This window comes from Megalobrama amblycephala, linkage group LG10 (genome assembly GCF_018812025.1).
Source record: "Megalobrama amblycephala isolate DHTTF-2021 linkage group LG10, ASM1881202v1, whole genome shotgun sequence".
Taxonomy (NCBI): domain Eukaryota; kingdom Metazoa; phylum Chordata; class Actinopteri; order Cypriniformes; family Xenocyprididae; genus Megalobrama; species Megalobrama amblycephala.
In genome coordinates, this window is record NC_063053.1 from 17,714,196 (window position 1) to 17,737,122 (window position 22,927).

General features: G+C 37.6%; 1 protein-coding gene across 5 annotated transcripts in view; it reads right to left on the minus strand.

The window, feature by feature from the left end:
* The window catches only part of smap1 (small ArfGAP 1), a 142,612-nt gene that overhangs the window by 94,639 nt on the left and 25,046 nt on the right, over positions 1–22,927 (minus strand). For all 5 annotated transcript variants that reach the window (XM_048205030.1, XM_048205029.1, XM_048205028.1 and 2 more), the window contains exons 2-4: positions 15,092–15,225; positions 11,845–11,930; positions 4,603–4,678 (exon numbers count right to left, since the gene is read on the minus strand). In XM_048205030.1, the coding sequence (XP_048060987.1) occupies positions 4,603–4,678; positions 11,845–11,930; positions 15,092–15,225 (296 nt within the window). The remainder of the gene's footprint in view (positions 1–4,602; positions 4,679–11,844; positions 11,931–15,091; positions 15,226–22,927) is intronic.

Below are 22,927 nucleotides of genomic sequence, written 5' to 3' on the forward strand. Positions count from 1 at the left end.
AATATACAGGGTTCAATGCAAGTTAAGCTCAACGGACAGTATTTGTGGCATAATGTTGATTACAAAATTAATTTGGACTCGTCCTAAAAAAAAACTGGGTTACATTGAGGCACTTACGATGGAAGTGAAGAACGGAAGCCACTCTGTAAATATTAGTCAGTTTTTTTAAAAGTATATCCACATGATTTAAACAATGTGTCAATATGATCTTGGTGTTAAAATTGTTTACTAGACATTACATCCAACTTGCCATGACAACGTAACACCATAAACTTGAGAATGACTATAAAAGTGATGATTTAAACTACTTTACATCTGAAATAATACATTTTAATACAAAAATTAATGCAAGCTTCACATTTCTGCCATAACAGCATCTAAAACTGGTCCCACTGTAGGTGCTTCACAGTAACCTCATTTTTTATTTTTATGGTATTCAACATAATGCCACAAAAGTTGTCAGTTGAGCTTAACTTGTATTAAACCTAGAATATTCCTTTGAAACAAGTAACGATGTCAAGGGAGTTTTCAGGAGGAGGAAGGGACAAGAAGACGGATGACTTTCCCTTTGTCCCAGTATGGAAGTAGTGCTGTCAGCAGCAAGCATCCACAGAGCCCAAGCTGAACAAGTAGGTCCATTACAGCTCAAGTTAGCACAGAACTGTCCAGACCGGTTCATTACCTGCTGATGGATCCCCCTCATAATCTGCTTTTATTGGGTTAGCATCACCACTATGCTCCACTGCAGCATGGGCCCATATTCATTAGAGAGCCATTAAATAATACCACACAATACTCCTCCTCTTTCCCCCCAATCCCTTTAATACCAGCATGCCCGTCTGGGGAAATAAGTCCAGAACGGGAAGCAGGAGGAGATGAAGAGAGGCGGTCAATAAGCAGAGACAGCAATCAGCCTGGAGTGTGAAGGGAGAACCGATCTCCATCTTAATGCAGCCGAAGGCGTGAAGACTCCCCATCCTCTCAAAGTAGTAACAGCATCAGTTTGAGGTCCAAAAGGTCTCCGGCTTTCTAGCTGAGGAGTAATGGAGGGAGCGAACAGCTAAATGCCCCATAATGCAGTGCAAATGGCCAAGCAGGCCAGGTCACTTGGGGCTGAATGAGGCTTAGAAGACTGCAGTGAGAAAAGAGACAGTGAGAAGCATGAGAATTGTCCAATCGCTGGATGCGGAAGCTATTATTAGTTACGCTCCGATATCTCATTCACACATTCACACTCACACAGACAGTTCTGTGGTGAAGAGAGGGAAAAAAAAAAAAAAAAAAAATCAAGTTACATTTACCATAGCAGAGCCTGTGATGTTCATATTCCCGTCGTCTTTTATATATTCTGTTCTTGATATTAAAAACGGCCCACTGAGAATCTTCATTTTGCGCATTTTCCATGGTTCGGAAACACTTTGATCAAAATAATGAAAAAAAGCAAGCAAAAAAAAAAAAACATGTTTTGAAAACATCAAAACAAAATAAGGAAGTGCAGAACGCTTAATATCCTGGGACATTTATTTTCTGAGGTTCCACTTCGCTGTTGGCTTCACACACACACAATCATTTAAATGGTGCGAATCAGCAGGGAGGGAACATGACTTCAGCACGCTGACTGGCGATAAGGCTTTCAATAAGACACATTTATTCCCCATCTACTGCCACAGAAGAACACACAGAACTTTCATTACTGCCACGAGACAGGAAGACAAGGAGGAGGAAAAAGAGGGATGGTCTGTTAGACTCTCTTGAGCTTGTTTTAGTAATTGAAGCAAGGAAAAGCTGCAATATTGCATTTCTCTCCGCCTGGGCTGGAAGCAGGCAACTATTGATTTCTTTTCTCTTTTTTTTTGGCCCAGCTGCTCATCAGATGCCTCCATCATCTCAGGCTTAGAGTTGGCATCACATGATGAGAGTTAAAAGACAATCACTGGGGCAAGCTGTAATCAAACCCAGCACCAAACCATGGCTTTGGAATGAAATAAAGTTGAGTGAATAAAGACAGAATCTTAAGTTTTGTTAAATAGTGTTGCTCAAACGTTTACTTTCCAGTCTAGGTGGATTAAACAGTGACAGATAAATAACATTCACAATTCGGAATGGCTTCAGTTACACCCTCCTGTCAAAGCCGGAACTTGTGCATTTAAACCAGGATTCTGATGAGGCAAACTGAATTAGTACACTATTGTGTAAGCCGTTATCAATGGGATAACTGCATTCCTACGTGAACCATTTTGGGGGGGAATTCAAATAAGGATTTTCTGCATTAGCAAGGACAAACAAAGATGCATAAAAGGAGGTCATTAAATAATAAAGACAACGTACACATTGTTTGCACACAATCTGCAAATACTAACAGCAGGGCTACAATTTATTTACGTATTTAGTTTAAAACGGTGGCTCAGGACGCAGAAAAATGTCACAATAAGGTAATGGAAGAAGAATAAAAAAAACTATATTAAATACAAATAAAATGAATCTTAATAAATAAGACATAAAAACACTTTTCTATCTTTGTTGTTGACATCAAAAGCAATCAATCAAATGACTATTTCAGTGCAAAATTTGTCATTCAGTTGAACCTGAAGAAATGAGGGAGATGGTAAGAGAGAAGTTCAGTGACATTCCCTCATCCTCAAAAACCATGAGTAAACTATGCATCGGAAAGAAAATATGATGTTTCGAATGAATAAATTTGCATATTGTTGAGGTTGTATTGTTCCTTATAATAATAAAAAATGTCAATGTTCAAGTTTCTGCAACATTTTGTGTTTACTTTTATACAGTAAAATATTTTGTACTGTTTACCACTGGATGTCCACTGTAAAAACTTAAGCTCCTGAAGCAAAATCATTTATCAAATTTTAGGTTTACTTATATAGTATTTAATATTTTGAATTAGCTTTTATTTTTATATTTTCATTTTAGTTTAAGTTTTTATAATTTTCTTATGTGCTTTTGTATTTTTTTTATTTTTATTTCTACTTCACATTAGTTTTTGCAATCGCAGTACTTCAACTTAAACTAAACCAAAAAAAAGAAAGAAAAAAAGAAAATGTTGCCATGGCTTTTTTCTAATATTTATATTATATTTTATTTCAGCTATATTTCAATTAACAAATATAATTTAATAGTTTTATTTAACAAAAACAGTTGAGAACCAGTTTTTAAAAATTAATACATTTTAAACACACAAAAAGTAAAGAAGTCAGTCATAAATCATTATCTGCTTCTGCATTCATCTCAAGTAACAGTCGCTCACTTCACTATACTGTTCTCACTCACCGTCTCATTCTTTTCACTTCTTCACACTCTCTCTTCTCTTCTCCTCAAACTATGCAAAATGCCTTAAACTGATAACAAGTTGTTTTTAATAATTTATTTGCATATAAAAGCCGTTGGCAGAGTGAGTGAATAAGAACGACCTGGAATTCACAGTCTTTCTTCAGGCAGTGCTTCAACGTTACACAATACGCCACTATTTTACATTTTAGTATTGCATTTAAATTCATTTAACTGTTTTTCTTTCTATTCTCATCCTTTCTCTGACACAGTATACATGTCTGGATTTTATCTCCTCATTCAGCTGCTGACCACCTTCGCATTGACCTCTACTGAAATCTGATTGGCTGTCTGTTTCTGCAGGCAGGAGCTTTAATTGGCCGGCTCAAACAGGCCTGTCAGAGAGAAGTAGAGCTCTTCTTGGGTAGGCTTAGGTAGAAAGAGAACTGTAATTGGACAGGGCAGCCTTGCAGTGTTTGATCGAAAACCTTTCACGCGGCAACCATGTTTCAGTCTCCCCTGATCCAAAGCAATCAGAAAAGGCCAAAAGGAGGCTGTTTGTTTAGATTGCTTAAGCTCCTCAAGCATTATCATGAGGCTAAGACCTGCACAGCACACTAAGGATGGTCAATTACTATTCTTTGTGGCATACTTAAAGATTTGGTCAACACAGACTAAGAACAGAGAGGAAGTCACAGACTGCAATTTAACATGAGTGAGAGTGCTTTAATTGGCTGCTGGCTCCTGTCAATCAATTTCCAGCACGTAAAGCACAGCTGCAGCCCACCAGGCTGTGTAATGTGAATTTGAGGCTTCAGTGATCAGAACAACTGGCCACCAAAGCAGGCCTTACGCACATAAAATAGACAGTAAACTTAGGGTAAACACTAGAGCTGGCTCACTACGATTCAATATGCTGCAGTGCATCACAATATCAAAATCGCAACTTGCAAACAAATCTGCAAGATCAGTTACAATATTTGTCGCACAGATTGCTTCATTTCAGTCCATTACAATGCCTCAGAGAACTGCCACCATTTATATGAACTGCTTGTTCATTACTTAAACTATATGAAGTTATATGAATTCACACATAAACTAATCAATGCAATATTGTGGAGAAAACACAATATATTAATATATGATTGTACTGCCATACCTAGTACAAACCAGTTTAAAGGTGACATAACTTTGCTGAGGATTTATAAATAATGTGGTCATGAACCTGGAAAAAAAACATTGCAGTGCAGCACGCACGCACACGCACACACACACACACAATAATGCTTGATAGCAACAGTGCATGTTTGTACTCACAATGGCTCCGTTGACAGCATTTTTATCGTAGTACTTCTTCCTCTCATACTTGTCCCTGATGAAGAACTCCACAGCTCTGAAACATGGCTAAGGAAAATTCAAGCCTTATAATAACAAATCATTTCAAACATCACAGCATTTAAACAAGCCTGGCTTGCATTCACTCTGTAACCTGAGAGGAGGTTGTAACACGCATCACGAAACATGACGCTAACTAGTCAGCTAAATGTTGAAGACCCCATGAACTGGTTTGGCTCACATTTTTCTTTTGATTGAAGTTTGTTGGGATATACTTTGGTATACTTCAAATATACCTCATATCCTCAAAGTAAACAGACTGAAAGCCAGAACACTTCCTTTTTGTTTTCATGGAGTCTTATTGTTTTAAATTTGATTCAAGGACCAGTTTGAAGGTTTTTTTTTTTTTTTTTTTTTTTTGGTGTGGCAAACAGCAACAATGTAACTCCTGCAGTAAAGAACCCAACCTTCTCAGACTGGCTGTTATTTATCCTCATCATTAAAAACACCAGAGAACCAACACCCTACCTTAGGATCAAACAACGATGGCTTTACTTCCCCAAACCTGTTTTTTTTCCCTTCTTTTCACAGCAAACACACAAACACAGATTAGGGCCAAAGAGAAATCAAAACGCACGTTCTCCGAATCTCACTCTTTGTTAACAGTGCGAATTTTTACGGTGACAGTAAAATGCTAAGAGGACTGGTTCATGCAGCTTTATTGGATTTACACTCTCATGAATCCCTTATCGCAATACAATAATGCATCTGATGAAATATGGATAAGGGTGAAGAAGCAGGTGGCAGGAAGAGAAAGAATGCAAGAAAGAGGAAAGACAGGGGTCAGTGACAAAAGTCTTGTAGCATCCTTAGTACAAAAGATCAGCGGATCTCAAACTGGTGGTCCAGGAAGAATTTTAAGTGGTACACTGAGTGACCAATTAAAAAAGCAAAACAAAAAAATTCAAAAGCCTGGGGTCTGAAAGTTTCTTATGTTCAACAAAACAGCATTTATTTGCTTAAAAAACAAAACAAAAAAAAACAGTAAAAACAGTATTTTTGTAATATATTATTTTTAAAACAATCTGTGAAATATTATGGCAATTACACAGCATTTCCAGCATTATTACTCCAGTGTCACATGAGCTTTCAGAAATTATTCTGTGCTGATTTGGTGTTGACCCCAAACTGCTGATCTTACTGACCCCAAACTTTTGAACAGTAGTTTAAAGCACAAACTCTGAATTAGGCATCTGATTAATTAACACATAACATTTTAATTAACACATGACATTATATAGAATGTCATTAGATTAAAATGTTTAAATCGCAATTAATTAATTGTGAAATTAAGCATACACAATTTATCTTGTTTAACACTTTCATTTTGTCATCATTTACTATATCCAGCAAAGTAAACAATGAGATTGACGGGTGATTCTCACATTTTCTTCAAGCTCTTTTCAAGGTAAATGAGTGTCTTTCCAAAAAAAAAAGTACACTTGAAGACTCAAAAAGGACACCAAATGATACACGTAGTCCAAATAATTCATAGATGTATGCATACCAAAGCACCCATGAAAAAAAAATTACAGAAACAAACCTTTTGAGAATTCACAGTGTATAGTACAACAGCAAAAGCGCTTGTTTACATTTTTGACAAGTCAAGTTGCGATACTGAACAGAACCTCATGGAGATGCCAAAAAACAACTGCATATACCTACTACAGAACATGGATCCATTAAGAATTACTAAACACAGCAACATACAGATGGCAAATCAAAACATTATCCTGAATGTGTGTGGAAACACCGTGAATGTACTGAAATGTGTCTGTGCATAAATACAATGTTGAGAAAGCGCACATACATGGTTTGTTTGTACATCAATATAAGGGACGTGTGCTTACTGTATGATTCCTGTATGTCACCGCAATCATCTTTACCTTGATTGCAATCCTCATCCATCAAAATTTCACTACCGAGACACTGGTTTGCTTTATCCAGCTGAGAAACAGTTTGCATAGCATAGCCATATAGCAGTGGGATGTTTTGACATTCTGTCCAGTCTGTATTTCATACAGCGTGATGTGTGAGGGCTCGCGCTCTTCAGAAACAACCACAGAATTAAAGCTGCAAGCAGTGATGAAAGGGCCCTCGCACCCGCATATATATATATGATTAATTCATAACGTTTCAGAAAAGTTTCAGGCGTCTTTACATTAATACTCTTTAAATCACCTACTTTTAAAAGTGAGTTGAGACACTTGCATTCAAGTTCAGTTCTGTTGCACTCCGTCTACTGTTTTTGAATGAAGAACATAATGTAACATATCCTGTTCCTGGAGATCTACCTTACTGCAAAGTTCAGCTCAAACCCTAATCAAACACACCTGAACCAGATAATTAAAATTCTCAGGAACAATTAATTATGCATAGCTTCCTTAAAATGCAAGAGATACTTTGTTGCATCACGCGGAGTTAGAACGTTATGCAAAAGTTACAGAGAGAAGCAGGGAAGAACGATGAGTGCTTGCAAAAATAGGAGAAAGAAAAATGAGTTATATGCAGTTAAAAAAAAAAAAAAAAAAAAAACACATACAGAGACTGAAAAATAAGGAAACAGAGAAAGAATCCACAAGCACACCAAATGAAGCAAATACCTCAACCATTCACAATGAGCAACAAAAGAGAAAAGAACTTCAAATTTCCTCTCTCTGCTGATCTGACGTTTATATTAACACGGCCAACTTTTCCATTAGAGAGAGAAGCGGTGATAAGTGGGAAGCGAGAGAGAGTTAGAGACCCCCACACTGAAGCACAAAAGATCCGCATTTCCATCTGAAGAAACCACACCTGTGATTAAAGCAAATTCCATCAAAGCCAGTTTGTGGAGGAAGCTCACCTCTGCTGTCCAGATTAATCCATTTTGACGGTTAAGAATATTGTACCTCATCGGTCAGCATACAAATGAAGCCATTTCCATAGCCACACCAAATGCAGGAGCGCTGATAACGGGCCACGGATGCCAGGGAAATTCAATTAGAGTTTCTGAAGGCGCCAATGAGGAGAATATGGAATTATCCTGGCCGCCACACACACCCAATTAGACTGATGGTGTGAAATAGGACGGAGGAGGATACCCGAGGCAAGAGGGATGAGGCAGGGGGGATGAGAGACATGAAGAGACTTCCTGTCGGGCCTCAGAGATGAGGTAGTTCCTGTTCAGCTCTGCTGTATGTGAAGGTGCTGAAAACAGCATCTGGTTCCAGCATCTCTGGAGCCAGAGCTGTGAAGTCACACAGGATTCTGCCTGCCAAACTCTCACACATCCACCAATATTAGAACAGGAGTTCCCAATTGGGTTTTTTTATATATAGACTGTGATATGTTTTATATATACGTTGTTACAGAACTGAACTGGCAAATGAAATGTATAAATCAAAATGTATCACCTATTTATTCTGAAATTCCTCACAGAATTGTGCAATGTTCAAAAGTTTGGGACTGGTAAGATTTTTGTATGTTTTTGAAACAAGTGTGCATTTATTTGATCAAAAATACAGTAAAAACCATTTTGCGAAAGTTATCCTTTCTCTTTTTTCAAGCCCGAACAAGATTATGAACCTGAAATGCAAAAGTTCATTAACATGAACTAAATGTCTCAAGATAATTATAATGTCTCAAAAACAAAAAAGGGCTCTTAAGCTACAAGAAGAATTGCATGCATATTCATGGTGGAAAATATGTAGTATTTTTATGAGCAGAAGACCAAAGCTATCTTTGGAAAGTCTGTTAAATTAATTTATTCAGATAAAAACACTCTTAATTTTTTTATGCGTCTCATTTACTGATGGTTTTCTTCCCTTTCTGTTAAAAAAATGAACTTCCTTCAAGCCAAAGTTATAGAAATGTTCAAAAATCACTAGTGTGTCCCTGAGTTGCCTCACCCAATTCTAGTAGTGGGTGATAAGAACGATTAGCATTATGGGAAATGGCACACATCCTTTGCAATAGTGTTAGGTGTTGTACCAACCACTACAAATTTTAATGTAAATTGACATCACTTCAATAGGTTGTTTGCAATCACGTGGTTCTGGTGACGCGCAAAATTAATGTGGAGGGCAAGCAGTGAAAATTAGAATGGAAGAGATGGGGAAAAGTCCGTACTGTGCTGGTTTAGAAAGGTATAAACAGAAAATCACAACATATTTTGGACGTGAATGTGTATAACTTGCACGCAGCCACTTCAAAACTGTTCACGAGCTTCTATGGGTTTGATTTGTGGTCATTTGTTGAAATATATACAAAAATAAAAAAAATAAAATACAGTGTGTCGGTGTCTGTCATAGACTGTAAAAAAGAGTGTCTGTCCGCTGAATGCCCCTCCGACTCTCCGTATTTAACCAAATCAAAAACAAAAAAAAAGGTAAGCAGGTATCCATATTCATTTCAGTATTGGCAGGCGCAAAACGCTATAAAAAGGTGACAACTTTTAAAGTTAAAAAACGATTTAAGTTATGTAAACGATAAAAGCTCATTGTGGTTTATCGGTTTAATAGATTTGAGCAACCATAAAACATAGGAATGTTTTAACATAGACAAAACATAGGAATTTTGAGTTTGTGATAGGATTCCTTAATAGAAAAATCACTGCTTGCCCTCCAGCCGCATTTCGCGTGCAGCAGTGACTTTGTGTGCAAACAACCTATTGCAAGCTTAAAGGTGCCATCGAACATTTTTTTACAAGATGTAATATAAGTCTAAGGTGTCCCCTGAATGTGTCTGTGAAGTTTCAGCTCAAAATACCCCATAGATTTTTTTTAACTGCCTATTTTGGGGCATCATTAAATATGAGCCGATGTATGCGGTACAGCCCCTTTAAATGCTGACGCTCCCCGCCCACGGAGCTCGCGCTTGCCTTAAACAGTGCCTAAACAAAGTTTACATTGCTAATATAACCCTCAAATGGATCTTTACAAAGTGTTCGTCATGCATGCGGCATGCATGCGTCGGATTATGTGAGTATTGTACACTGTTATATTGTTTACATTTGATTCTGAATTAATTTGAGGCTGTGATCCGTGGCTAACGGCTAATGCTACACTGTTGGAGAGATTTATAAAGAATGAAGTTGTGTTTATGAATTATACAGACTGCAAGTGTTTAAAAATGAAAATAGCGACGGCTCTTGTCTCCATGAATACAGTAAGAAATGATGGTAACTATAACCACATTTAACAGTACATTAGCAACATGCTAACGAAACATTTAGAAAGACAGTTTACAAATATCACTAAAAATATCATGATATCATGGATCATGTCAGTTATTATCGCTCCATCTGCCATTTTTCGCTATTGTTCTTGCTTGCTTACCTAGTCTGATGATTCGGCTGTGCTGCTCCAGACGTTAATACTGGCTGCCCTTGTGTAATGCCTTTCAAAATGTTGGGAACATGGGCTGGCATATGCAAATATTGGGGGCGTACACCCCGACTGTTACGTAACAGTCAGTGTTATGTTGAGATTCGCCTGTTCTTCGGAGGTCTTTTAAACAAATGAGATTTATATAAGAAGGAGAAAACAATGGAGTTTGAGACTCACTGTATGTCATTTCCATGTACTGAACTCTTGTTATTCAACTATGCCAAGATAAATTCAATTGTTCATTCGAGGGCACCTTTAAGGACAGTGAGCAATATTTTGTCATATATATCTGTGGAAATCAAAAAAGTATCTGCAACTCAACTGACAAAAAGCACTGAGAATTCCTGTATTTTGGCAATCAAATATTGAATATCTTCATTTGTCAGCGTCGAAGAGAATCCAATATGTAGAACTACCATTAAAACAGCAGATTACACTGTTTAACATAAATACTCTAAACTAGGGATGTCAATTTAAACTAATTCCCATGATTGTTCATCGCTTAAATGGTCAATTAATCGTTAGCCTTAATACTGCAATATGGGTCTACTGCAGTGGCTTATAGCCAACAGCATGACAGGGTGTGCAAATGCTGCTCAAAACGCCATGTTCCTCACTAAATAAATGAGAAGGGTTTTTAGCCTAAATAAAGGTCTAGTTGGGAAGTTGTGAAATGAGTCAACCCAAAGAATTCACAAGGATTTATTACAATAGTGTTCTCATTATAATGTTGTATAATGTAACAGTCCCAATCATAGATTTTATTAGTACTGCATTGCTGTTTGAGCAGAGCGTTGAATGAACACCAGTAAACTGAAGCCCTTTGCTGACGAGTTATTTAACTCAACGAAACACATCCTATTGAGATTAATCAGATATATACAAAATAAACAATATTACAAATTATATCTGCACAAAATGAATGAAAACAATTGCACAAGTAAACGTAAACTAAGTTACGTGCTATTCAGAATGTGTAACTCCTTCTGTGGGTGCACTCTTCCCGTAACAACGCTGAAACACGGCAGCTAAACCCAAAGAATTCACAATGTTTTATTACAATATTGTTCTCTTTATACTGTAAATGTAATATGACAGTCCCAATCATAGTCATTATTAGTCATGCATTGCTGTTTGAGCTGCATGCACTGAAGCTGAAGATGATCACCGGTGCGCTTTAACGCATTAATTCTTAACCAAATGCATACTATATGAGATAAATCAGATAGATATATAGGTCTACACAACATTACAACTTACATTTGCTCAAAACAAAAGGCTGCGAATGCACATGCAAACTTTTAGTCATGAAGGTGTAACTAGCCTTTTAACGTAAAATGGCCCCAAACAGCACGCGCATGACCTTGCTTAAATCGACAATTAATCAATCGTCGATTAATTGTTAGCATCCCTATTTTAAACCCTTCTCTGTTGCTTACAAGAGAAAAGTTGGTAGTGCTGGCTACAGAATCTGATAGTTTGTTTTTAATTTGGCAGCAGCAACAGAAGAGTAGGATGCAACAGCACAAACTCCACAAACTCACAAATAAACACTTCTTTGCATATTATAAATCCGCAATTCGTCTTTTCTAGAGCCAAGAAAAGGGATTTTTCACTTTAATCATGTCAATTCTCTCTAGACGACCAAGAAAGCATCTGTACCACACAACAACCTCAGCCTCTGAGTAGAAAGTTGACGCTGACTTTTGCCAAATGACTAGCAAAGGTCATTAGAGCATATTTGCAACCACAATTACACAAACAAACACGGACAAACAGATAGCCTCAAGGATACTGGTCAGTTTGCGGCCGTCTGAAGTTTTCTGGGAGATGAGCTTCATACAGCTGTCTTGCCTTGGTGTTGCCCATGCTCTGCACACTCTAAAAAGAGAAAGAGAGACAACAAATAAATAACAGGTGAAAAAGAAGAGCAACATAAATCATCTTAATCCCAGGTTCCATCTGTAAGGAGAAAATCCAAGCAATCACCTAAATAAATGAATGAATAATTCAATAAAATTTATTACACATTTATTCAAATTCATTTTCTGGACTATTTGGCATGATTTCCAACATGTTTTGTAATCCTGTACAAAACTGCAAAGCGTATTTATATTTCCATCAGAATTTACAAACAAACTTTGTCCGATGATGTCCATTTTATGAAATATCATGTGGTGCGACCATCAATAAACAACCACTTTGGAACTTTCATGTTGAAATCCATTCAAAGACAGGAAGTTGCATCATATACCAATTTGCGAAGAACCCATGGAAGCAGCGAGCAGGTTTTTAACTCTGTCTTAAATTTGGAAAAAAATAACCTTTTTAACGGCTGGTATGTAGTTCCCACATTTGGATATCATGTTGTATGACCTCAAAAAAAACGATCAATATTGAGTTATTTCTGCAAATATATACTTTTATTACAAATTTCATAGTGACCATTTGTAGGAAGCTAGCTCGTTGTGTTTAGGTGACCAGTTCTGTGCCAGTAAATTTTGACTGAATTTGAAAATATCATGTGGTGCGACCACTGCAGAGTGTTTTCCATGATAGATACAGTATATGTCCTAGATTGGCAGTTTTTGTGCTTTTATATTCAATTGATGATTTATTTACATAAAGTACTTTATTTTAATATCATTTGGAATAGATTTTTATGCAATTTGGGTCATTTTATAAAACTATGTCATACAGTTTATGTTTGTATTGTATAATATGAGAAAAATGTAAAACAAAATTGTTTAGAGTATGTAATTGTTCATTTATTTATAACTATTTCAATCTATTTTACCAGATGCCACTGCCAAGTAAAAACCGCTGGCCATAAAACTGCTGGCGTGTTAATTCTGACCCTGCAGCAAGAATGGAGTTACAGGAGAAGAGTGAAATGTTATTATAATTTAAAATATCTGTTTTCTATGTGAATAAATAGTAAACTGAAACTTATTCCTGTGATCAAAGCTGAATTTTCAGCATCATTATACCAGTCTTCAGTGTCACATGATCCTTCAGAAATCATTCTAATATGCTGATATGCTGCTCAAGAAACATTTCTAATTATTATCAATGTTCATTATTTTTGTGGAAACTGTGATATATTTTATTTGCCAGGATTCTTTGATGAATAGAAAGTTCAAAAGCACAGCATGCATTTGAAATACAATCGTTTGTAAAATTATAAATGTCTTTACTGTCACTTTTGATCAATTTAAGCCTAATGTGTCCTTGATGAATTAAAGAATTAATTAATTTCAACTTAAATTAAATGATGCACTTTTGTTTGCGATGTGAATTTTTAAATATAAATATATAATATAAAAATATAAAAAAAATTGTGAAATTGTAATAAAATCTGGTTTAAATCTATTTTTTTTGTATAAAATTGATTTTTTATTGATCATTTTAAATCGATTTTTTATGAAATTTAAGGTCTTCGTGTCATTTGGAGCGACCACACATCATGTGATGCAACCAATAATAACTGTATTGAATTAAAAATAAAAAAATCTACATATGTATATATGGGTCAATGACGTATAAGGATTAGAATGATGTATATTTCGATAATCGATTATATATATATAATATATATATTCGATCTTTCCCATTATACATCAAGAGGTTTTCTTTATGAAAAACATTGCAAATCGTGTTTTAGTTCAGCTGGAAATTACTGAGAATTAATTCACAAACACACTTTCACAGTTTTGTCAACTCTATTAAACACTAACAGAAGTGTCCCTGTTCATTTTTAAAAGTACATAAACTCAAACATAAAACATAGAGCTCATATATAAATTACTACATTTTCTAGTTGATTTTATATATCAACTATAAAATCAATAAATAAATTCATCAAGTTATGAGTCTATGCAAGTGTAAATTGTAAAACCGGTGCATCTCTGTACAATGTTAAGACCCTTAGCATAATTTAAAATGCATAAATCATGACCCAAGGGGGAAAAAAATGTATTCATTATACTACTTGGATCCCTAAAAAGACTATATTGATCTCTCGCTTTCAATGCCAAAGTACTGCAATGACCTCCGGATAAAGAGTGACCTTATTAATCTCTTAAAGCGGTGAAATCTGTTTGGTTGCTGCGCACAATTGCTGGTGCAACAGGAGTGACAGTGCAATATCTGTACCATGATTCATGCCACACATCCCAATTTCTAACTGCCTAATAAAACAAAACAGTAAAACACACGAACTTTCACTTGAAACAGGCTTAAAAGAAAACTCTGGTTATAAGCTCAGCAATCTGTGTGAGTTCATGGCCCTGGTTTTTAATTAACCGTGTAATCCTGTACACAACTGCTTAGAAAATCAAGGCTATGTTCGAACATATACAAATTACTCGTATTTGCATTATCAGTTCAATGTCACGTACGTCTAAGTCTGTCAGAGACAAATTAATATGAGAATGATGGATCAGAGTGAAGGAAGAGTATATGCTGAAAAACAGACAAGTAATTACCCATCAAGAATTAATTATCCATCCAGATGTCAATTAATATGCGAAGGGGAGATGCAAGACTCCCTTTTGGTTGCTTAAACTCATAAATCTTTCAAGCCACACTGCTCTTTACAGCACAGCACACAGAGACATTCAAATACGGTTACACACATATACCTGTGATTTGAATGGTTATTTGTACCTCATGAAGCAGTGCGTTATAGAGACATCTCAGACTACACTAGATGTCCTCATAGGAAGGGCTCTACAAGGATTTTTTCATGGCTTGGTCAGGCCAGTAGTAGGCTTGCTGCGGTAGTCGGTGTTACAGGTGTTAAACCAAGTACATTAGTTGGCCACTGCGGCACCACCTCTCTGTGTTTGTTGTGCTTGCTACTTCATGAAAAAAAAAATCTTACCGATCCCAAACTTTTAAACGGTAGCGTATGTGATCAATGAATACGAGACGTTGTGAAAAAGCAGTACTGAGAGTTGGAACATCCGAAAACACCCTGCTGAGCCCCATAAAGAAAGAAAAGACAACCATTACATTTTGTGTTACACAAAAACACATACTTGTATCTGCTCGGGGGTCCATTGGTCCAAGTTGACTGATTTGACGCGTGATATATGCACTCCCAAGTTCCGGTGTATTCCAGCACAGCGGATACAAATAAACACACCAAGATTCCAAGAGGCCCATCGAGGTCCTGCGGGGAAAGAGAGAGAAAACAGACAGATTTTAGACCTGCAGTAAAGCACTTCCCATTATCTGAAACAGATAACACCATCATAAAAGGCAGTGAAGAAACAGCGGTTTAAAATAAATCTTCTGAGTCACGGTGCCGCCTCAAGCTCCGTCATGTAATTCTGCCTCACCATAGCATCGAATAAACTGCATTGTTTTGTGATGCTGAAAGCAAATATCTAAACAATGGAATTTTGCAGTTGGGATAATAAAATTCGATCCAAGCGCCAGATGAATGCAGCAGGTAGCCCACCTGAATCAACAGTCAATAGCTGCAGGTACCGGAATAAAACGGTGAAACTGCATTGAGAGACTCCTGATCTCATCAGGCACAGAAAAAAAGGAGAAGAAAGATGTGAATTGTGCTACAATAGAGACTGCATGTGATTATCCTAAGCCCGGTGTGTAATATTCAGCTCTCAAAAGTGACTGTAATAGCATGGGGGTGGAAGGTATCGTTCTGACTGCTGATGCTAACAAAAGCAGAGACAGAGGTTATGTATCTTGTTTTAGTACGTTAAAAATGCTTACCAGTGACTTCACATTATTTAAGGTTATACTACGGGGCTGTTGAATCTGATTGGTTGACAAACGTTATGAGGAACGTTCAGTTATATTCAGGGAAAATAGTTCCAGGCAGATCTTGGCCGCAAAACATGACCATATCACTTCGCCAAATGAGGCCCTTACAGCCTACAACAGCAAAAGAACCAAAACTCACAATGACAGTGACCAAACAAATATGATGAAAACAACAAATTATTTCCATGTTTTTTGCCACAAAATTACGTTATGATGTACGGAAAGCACATACTTTCTCCTGCTCTCTCTCCCACTCAAACACACACACACACACACACAGAAATGTGTTGTCAGCGCTGCTCTGCCGATTTTATCAGTAAACTAGTTTAGCAACTTAAAAGCTACATGACATTTCTCACTAGTGAGGTAATAACAGCACTGTTCTTGCAGCAGATAAACTTACAGTTTCGCTGTTAGTAGAGACGCTGATGCCGAACGCTGTTGAGAGATGCACACAGACTCAGGAAATTCATACACACTTAATCTCGCTCTCTAATAACTGCATTAGTTTGCCTCCGTTAACTCCGTTATTTATGAAAAAACGCTTCCCTGCCAAACACAGAATTTTCTGGGTTTCCATGTTTTCACTGTTATACAATCGGGGGAGCTATTACGCATCTTCTGAACGAGTACAGAATCTCTCGAATGAAAACACAGACATGGGGATGCAGAAACGAGTGTCATATGTAAGCAGATGCATATGAAAAATAATGCGATCATCAGCAATAAACAGCATATAAATGAAAACTGCCTAAAGTTACCAAGGGAAATGCTAATCCAGGAAGTGGTATAGGACTGAAGCTTTGGGAGTGTTAATGGAAGCGATCTACTGCATCCATGATCTGATAATTGTACTGAATATGATCCAGATGTAGTGTTTAACAAAAATTGCGATTTTCTCAACATTTTGCTCAAACTTGCCTACATTCAAGTTTTAATAAAAAAGAATGCTTGAAGATTTTTTTTGTTTATAAGGCTCTGTTCTTTATGTTGATGTATTGTATGTTCAGATATTCATACAACAAAATATTCAAGGGGCCATGAAAATCGGGTGAAAATTATGCACATTATTTTCTAATAATTCAACTGCCTGTGATCAATTATTCCTTACATATTCTATTCATTAGGACAGTGTTTCTCAACCAGGGGTCCATGGACCCCTAGTGGTCCTTGACATAATGCCAGGGGGTCCTTATAAAATATAAAGTATATTTTGACATTTGACATGTTCCCATAAAAGAAGAAGATAATATATATATATAATATACCTGACAATATGACTAAATATAGGACAAGTCAACAAACGTAGTAGTAGTAAATTATACTTGATTGCATTTGGTTGTCACAAAGACATTGATGATACCTATGAGCCAATATTATGGATGGTTCCAAATATGACGGAGGTCCATGACTCAAAAAAGGTTGAGATTCACTGCATTAGGATATTGATATAGGATCTGTTGCGGTCAAGTACGTTTTCATGTTTCCCCTTTAAACCTGTTTAAAATTCCATACCGGTATTGTCCTCTAACCCTCTGAACATAGCCTTTAAAAAAAATATACAGCAAAACATAAACATGCAAAAAAAAAAAAAAAAAAAAAAAAAAATTTTATACGATAATAAAAATAGTATTTTGCATCATTTAGTCAACTAGTCTCGCACTTCCCTAGTATTTTTCGGCTCCATTCAAGAAACTGAGCACAAGAAGTCAACTGCGTTTGTGTAAAAAGTTGCGTGTAAAAGTGGATGGATTGGGGGGGGGGGGGGGGGGGGGTGCACTGGAACGGTCCTGACAGCTTTCCGCTGGTCGGTTGGTGTTGGTGAGAGCACTGCTCCTGACGGGCTATAAATCACAGGGTTTGCTGGGAAATGGATTTCTGTGGTTCACCCGCCCTCTTTGGCTTTATCTACACCTGTCAGCCATCTTAGGACACGTCCAATTCGCTTCCTCCGTCTCACGCTTTCTCGCAGTACGGAGCCGTATCCGTGGTAGCAGGGGTGGCAGGGGGATTGGGGGGGGGTATGGGATCTGTATTCTGCCCACAGGATGCCTGGCATGCTTTTGCATGCCCATCATGCAATAGTAGAGTAAACCACTGACCCCGCCAGTGCCACCCACACAGCTCCTGAATAGAAAAGCACTCACACACTCACACGACAAGTACAGCCATTAGCATAACAAACAATACCGCACTGTTTCGTCACTCTTAAGCGTGTTCATAATTCATCCTGCATGATTGCTCAGGATATTAATGGCTATCTTGCTTCTGTTCAGTGCTCAAATGACAAAAGAGGATGGGCGACGCGTGAACAGGCTGATAAGATTCCCCCAACGTGCTGGAAAAACTCCGGCGAAAACTGCGGTAATGAGAGAGAGCGGGTTTCTAGTCTCTTATCTCTCACCCACCCCAAACTACCATCCGGCTGGCTGCACCAGCTCCGTCTGCCACCCTCCCAGATTTATTAGCCCAATAAAAGGCTGCAAGATTGTGTCTCACACCGCTGCACCAGGAGCTGCATAACTCACCCACAATTAAAGAGGGTTAATTTGTCATTGAGTGGAGCCCGGTGCAGTGAAGGGTGCAGTGCCCCTGCAGAGGGGAAGTGCTAGAGGAACTCTCTCCACACCCTCCCTGCTGGACTGAAACGCTGCAGTGGGGACTGGATATGCTTATTAGTCAGAAGGTGTGGGAACCCTGAAATTAATTTTTCATAATTTGTCCATGACTTTAAGGATTCTTATAAATACTTTAAGAGAAATCTCACTCACAAAGAGTATTTTGAGCAGAATAATTGAGAATATCTAAAACAAATTTCTATTCCATTTAAGATTTTATTATTTTCTATGACTTTTCCATGAAAAATAATAAAATCTTAAATGGCATGGAAACCTTCCAGGTTCCTTCCACTGAGAACCGCTGATCTATATGTCTGGCTTTAAAAGAAAACAACAGTCCAAAAGAGAAAAAACTAGAGCTGCATGATTAATCATATAAAAAAAAAAAAAAAAAAAAAAATTATATATATATATATATATATATATATATATATATATATATATATATATATATATATATATATATATATATATATATATATATATATATATATATATATATATATATATATATATATATATATATATATATGGTGCTCTTAATTCAAACACCCACACAATCTCATTCCTAAATGACAACGATTCGCCTGTGTCTATTAAACCTTTGACAAAATCACACGAGAACATACAAATATGCATTGGCATTATGAATTATTATTTAATTAAGTTAAAAAACAAAAATTTAATGCAAGGATTTAGAGTTGTCAAAAGTACTGACTACAGTACCAATCGGTACTGAAATTTTAAAAATGTGACACTTTGAGTGCTGCTGAACGGATTCCTAAACACCTCTGATTGGCCATTATGTTCACAAGCTCAAAAGATATGTCTGTGATTGGCTACAGTGATCAACGCACAGGATCGTTTGAAAGCACACGGAAGTGTTTGAATTTGAAAGCTTTTTGGGAGCGAGAGTATTTGAAAGCAGGCGTCTATCAGCAGACTAGTCCTGTGTGTATCTGTGTAAGAGCTCGGTGAAGAGCATCATTGATGACTATTTACAACGTTTTTGAAGCGTTGATCATTGAAGCCAATTATAGACATAACAGATGAGCCGTGAACAAAACGACCAATCAGAGAGGTTTACGAATCCGCTCAACAGTCCTCAAAGCATCACATTTTAAGAATTTCAGTACTGACGGGGTACCGAAGTTAGTACTTTTGACAACTCTACAAGGATTAATTAAATATTTTACACATTAAACATATTTCTTTGTAAGATTCAACATATCAAATGAATTAACAAGTCTGGCATCATTATACATTATAAATAATACTACTGGATGAGCCACATTCAAAATGATAAAGTAGCCAATATATACAAACCTATAACAGCACATCAGTTGAATTGCTGCTACATTGCTGGCTAACCATAAATAACCTACAGTATCTCTACATTACACACAAACACTGTAGACGTGTCAAAACAGAATTACTCTAATTAGAATCAATGAACCCGTTTGCAACATAACTTGCAGTGACTGTAGCTTTCACATAACATCTACCATTGCATGGTATATAGTCAACTGTCAAGCCAAAAAGCCCTACTGAGATAGATGTTAATGCCAGGTGTAAACAAGGCCTCTGATAACCAGCCAAGAGTAGAGGGCAACTGCTGTCTGTCTCACATAAACAGGAAGAGCTGCAATTGAGTGGAACTGGCAGAGGTTGCAACCAAGACAGGTCATGAACTATCACCCTACCTAAGCTCTCCCATTCTGAGCGAACTGATGATGGCCTCTAGCATCCAAAAGGGGCAATTTCTGCATCTCAGATGTGACATGCCCGCGTGATCTTTCTACTTCCTCTTATTTTCCTCTTCCCCAGTCCATTCATTATCTCCACAGCTGGTCACAGCAGATGTAGAGCGGTGCGAGCGAGTCCCTCAGTCAACATACATTGGCTAATAACTCACCATTCAACTCACTCACCGGATGCTGTGAACAAGTCTGCGCTAGAAGGAGGTGAGAAAGAAAGTGTTCTCAGAAAGACTTTGGCTTGCTATATTTAGACCTGAGGAGAACATGCAATGGATGCTTTCAGCAGCTGAGTAGTGAGATATTTTTGGGAGAACCTATAAACACAGGACACCCTGGGTGTGCAAGGCGGCCTTTCCCTGAAAACTCAATTAAAAGGCAGGCCAAATAAATTATTCAGTGTCTAAACATCCAGAGCAGGGCTCGCTGGGACTTTGTGCGTATATAGGTACAGCGGGAGATTTACAGTTGCCTCTGCAGTTCCCAGGTCTCTGCCCACTTCATTGAGGAGTCACCCCTGATTTATAAGCCTGTAGCTCATTTGCCTGCATAGAACACACATAAACAATGGGACATGGCTGATATAAGATGTGTGAATCAAAACGCATTCTTTGTCCCTCACACGTGTCATCTCTGCCTTTGTAGCACCTGTCTCACTGAAAATTGAGTGGCTGCATCGTTTTGTCAATGTCACCTCAAGGCTACAAGAGAGCATTTGTCAAAATAAACAATAGTCCCTTCTGCCCTCCATCTTTCACTTCTGGGGGCACGGGTAACCGTGGCGACGAGAGCCCCTCTCTCTCTTTTCACTTCCTTCCTAATCCCCTCCATCAGCTCTGCCAAAGAGGGAAGAAAGAGAGACAGGGGGAGAAAGAAAAGGGGGAAGAAGAAAAAACAGGAGAAGAGAGCAGCACTGTACCTCACCCAGAAACCTCAAAGAACTGGAGAACCCTCCAGCTATGCTCGGGTAACACTTCAAAAGGCTGGTGCTGATTGTACCAGTCTGTTCCAGGGACAGTGGCCAGTTGTTATGTTTCTGGACCCATCATGGCTGCCCTTCACACCACCTGACTTGCTTTTAACAGCTGAATGGGATGCAAAACCTACAACAAATACCTATGAATGGCTGCGTGAGTGTACAAGAGAGGTATTTTAGTTGGCTATGAGAATCTGCCTAGGTCTGTAAGATTTTTTATGTTTTTAAAAACGTTTCTGATGCTGTGTGTGTGAAAAAGTTAGGACACCCTATTGAATTCCATGGTTTTCCATATCAGGGCATAAGAAAAAAAATCATCTAGTCCTTGGCAGGTCTTAAAATTTGGAAAATAAAACCTCAGATGAACAACAACACATGACATATCACACCATGTCATTGTTTATTTAACAAAAACTAGGCCAAAATGGAAAAACCATGGATGACAAACTAAGGACACCCTTATTGTTTCAATAGGAATTAAGTTGGTAAGTAGCAGTCAGGCACTGCTAATCAAATGCCTTTCATTAATTGATCATCAGCAAGTCTGAGCACCTCTATAAAAGGAGAAGTTTTGGCAGTTTGCTGGTCTGGAGGCTTCAGGTGTGTGTTAACACAATGCCAAGGAGGAAAGACATCAGCAACAATCTCAGAGAAGCAATTGTTGCTGCCATCAATCTGAGAAAGGTTATACGGCCATTTCTAAACAATCTGAGGTCCATTATTCCACAGGTAGGAAGATTACTCTCAAGTGGAAGACATTTAAAACGGACAGACAACCCAAGAACTACACATCAGACTCTACAGACCTCAGTTAGCATGTTAAAGTTCATGAGAATACAGTTAGAAAAAGACAGGACAAGTATTGCATGCTTGGAAGGGTTGCCAGGAGTGAACTTCTCTCTATATAAAAAAAAAAAAAAAAAAAAAAGGCTTAGGTTTGCCAAGTTGCATCTAAACAAACCACAAGACTTCTGGATAAAAATTCTTTGGACAGACAAGACCAAAGTGGAGATGTTTGGCCATAATGCACAGCGCCAAGTTTGGTGAAAACTAAACAGCATATCATAACAAACAGCTTATACCAAAAGTCAAGCATGCTGGTGGAGGGGTGATGATTTTGGGCTTGTTTTGTAGCCATAGGCACTGGGCATCTCACAGTCATTCGGCTACCACTCCTCTGTATACCAAAGTATTCTCGAGTCAAATGTGAGGCCATCTGTCCGACAGCTAAAGCTTGGCCAAAATTGGGTCATGCAACTGGACAATGATCCCAAGAACACCAGCAAATCTACAACAGAATGACTGAAAAAGAAAAGAATCGAGGTGTTGCAATGGACCAGTCAAGTCCAGACCTCATCCTGACTGAAAAGCTGTGGAGAGAGCTGTGCATAAACAAATACCCACAAATCTCAATAAACTGGAGGAACATTGTGAAGAAGAATGGGCCAAAATTCCTCCAGGATGATGTGAGAGACTGATAAAGTCATACAGAAATGATTACTTCAAATTATTGCTGCTAAAAGTCGATCTATAAGCAATTGAATCATAGGGTTTATCATCCATGGCTTTTCCATCTTGGCTTTATTTTTGTTAAATAAACAATGACATGGTGTGATATGTCATGTGTTGTTGTTGTGTTGTGAGGTTTTATTTTCCAAATTTTAAGACCTGCCAAGGACCAGATGATTTTTTTTTTTATTATGTCCTGATATGGAAAATCATGGAATTCAG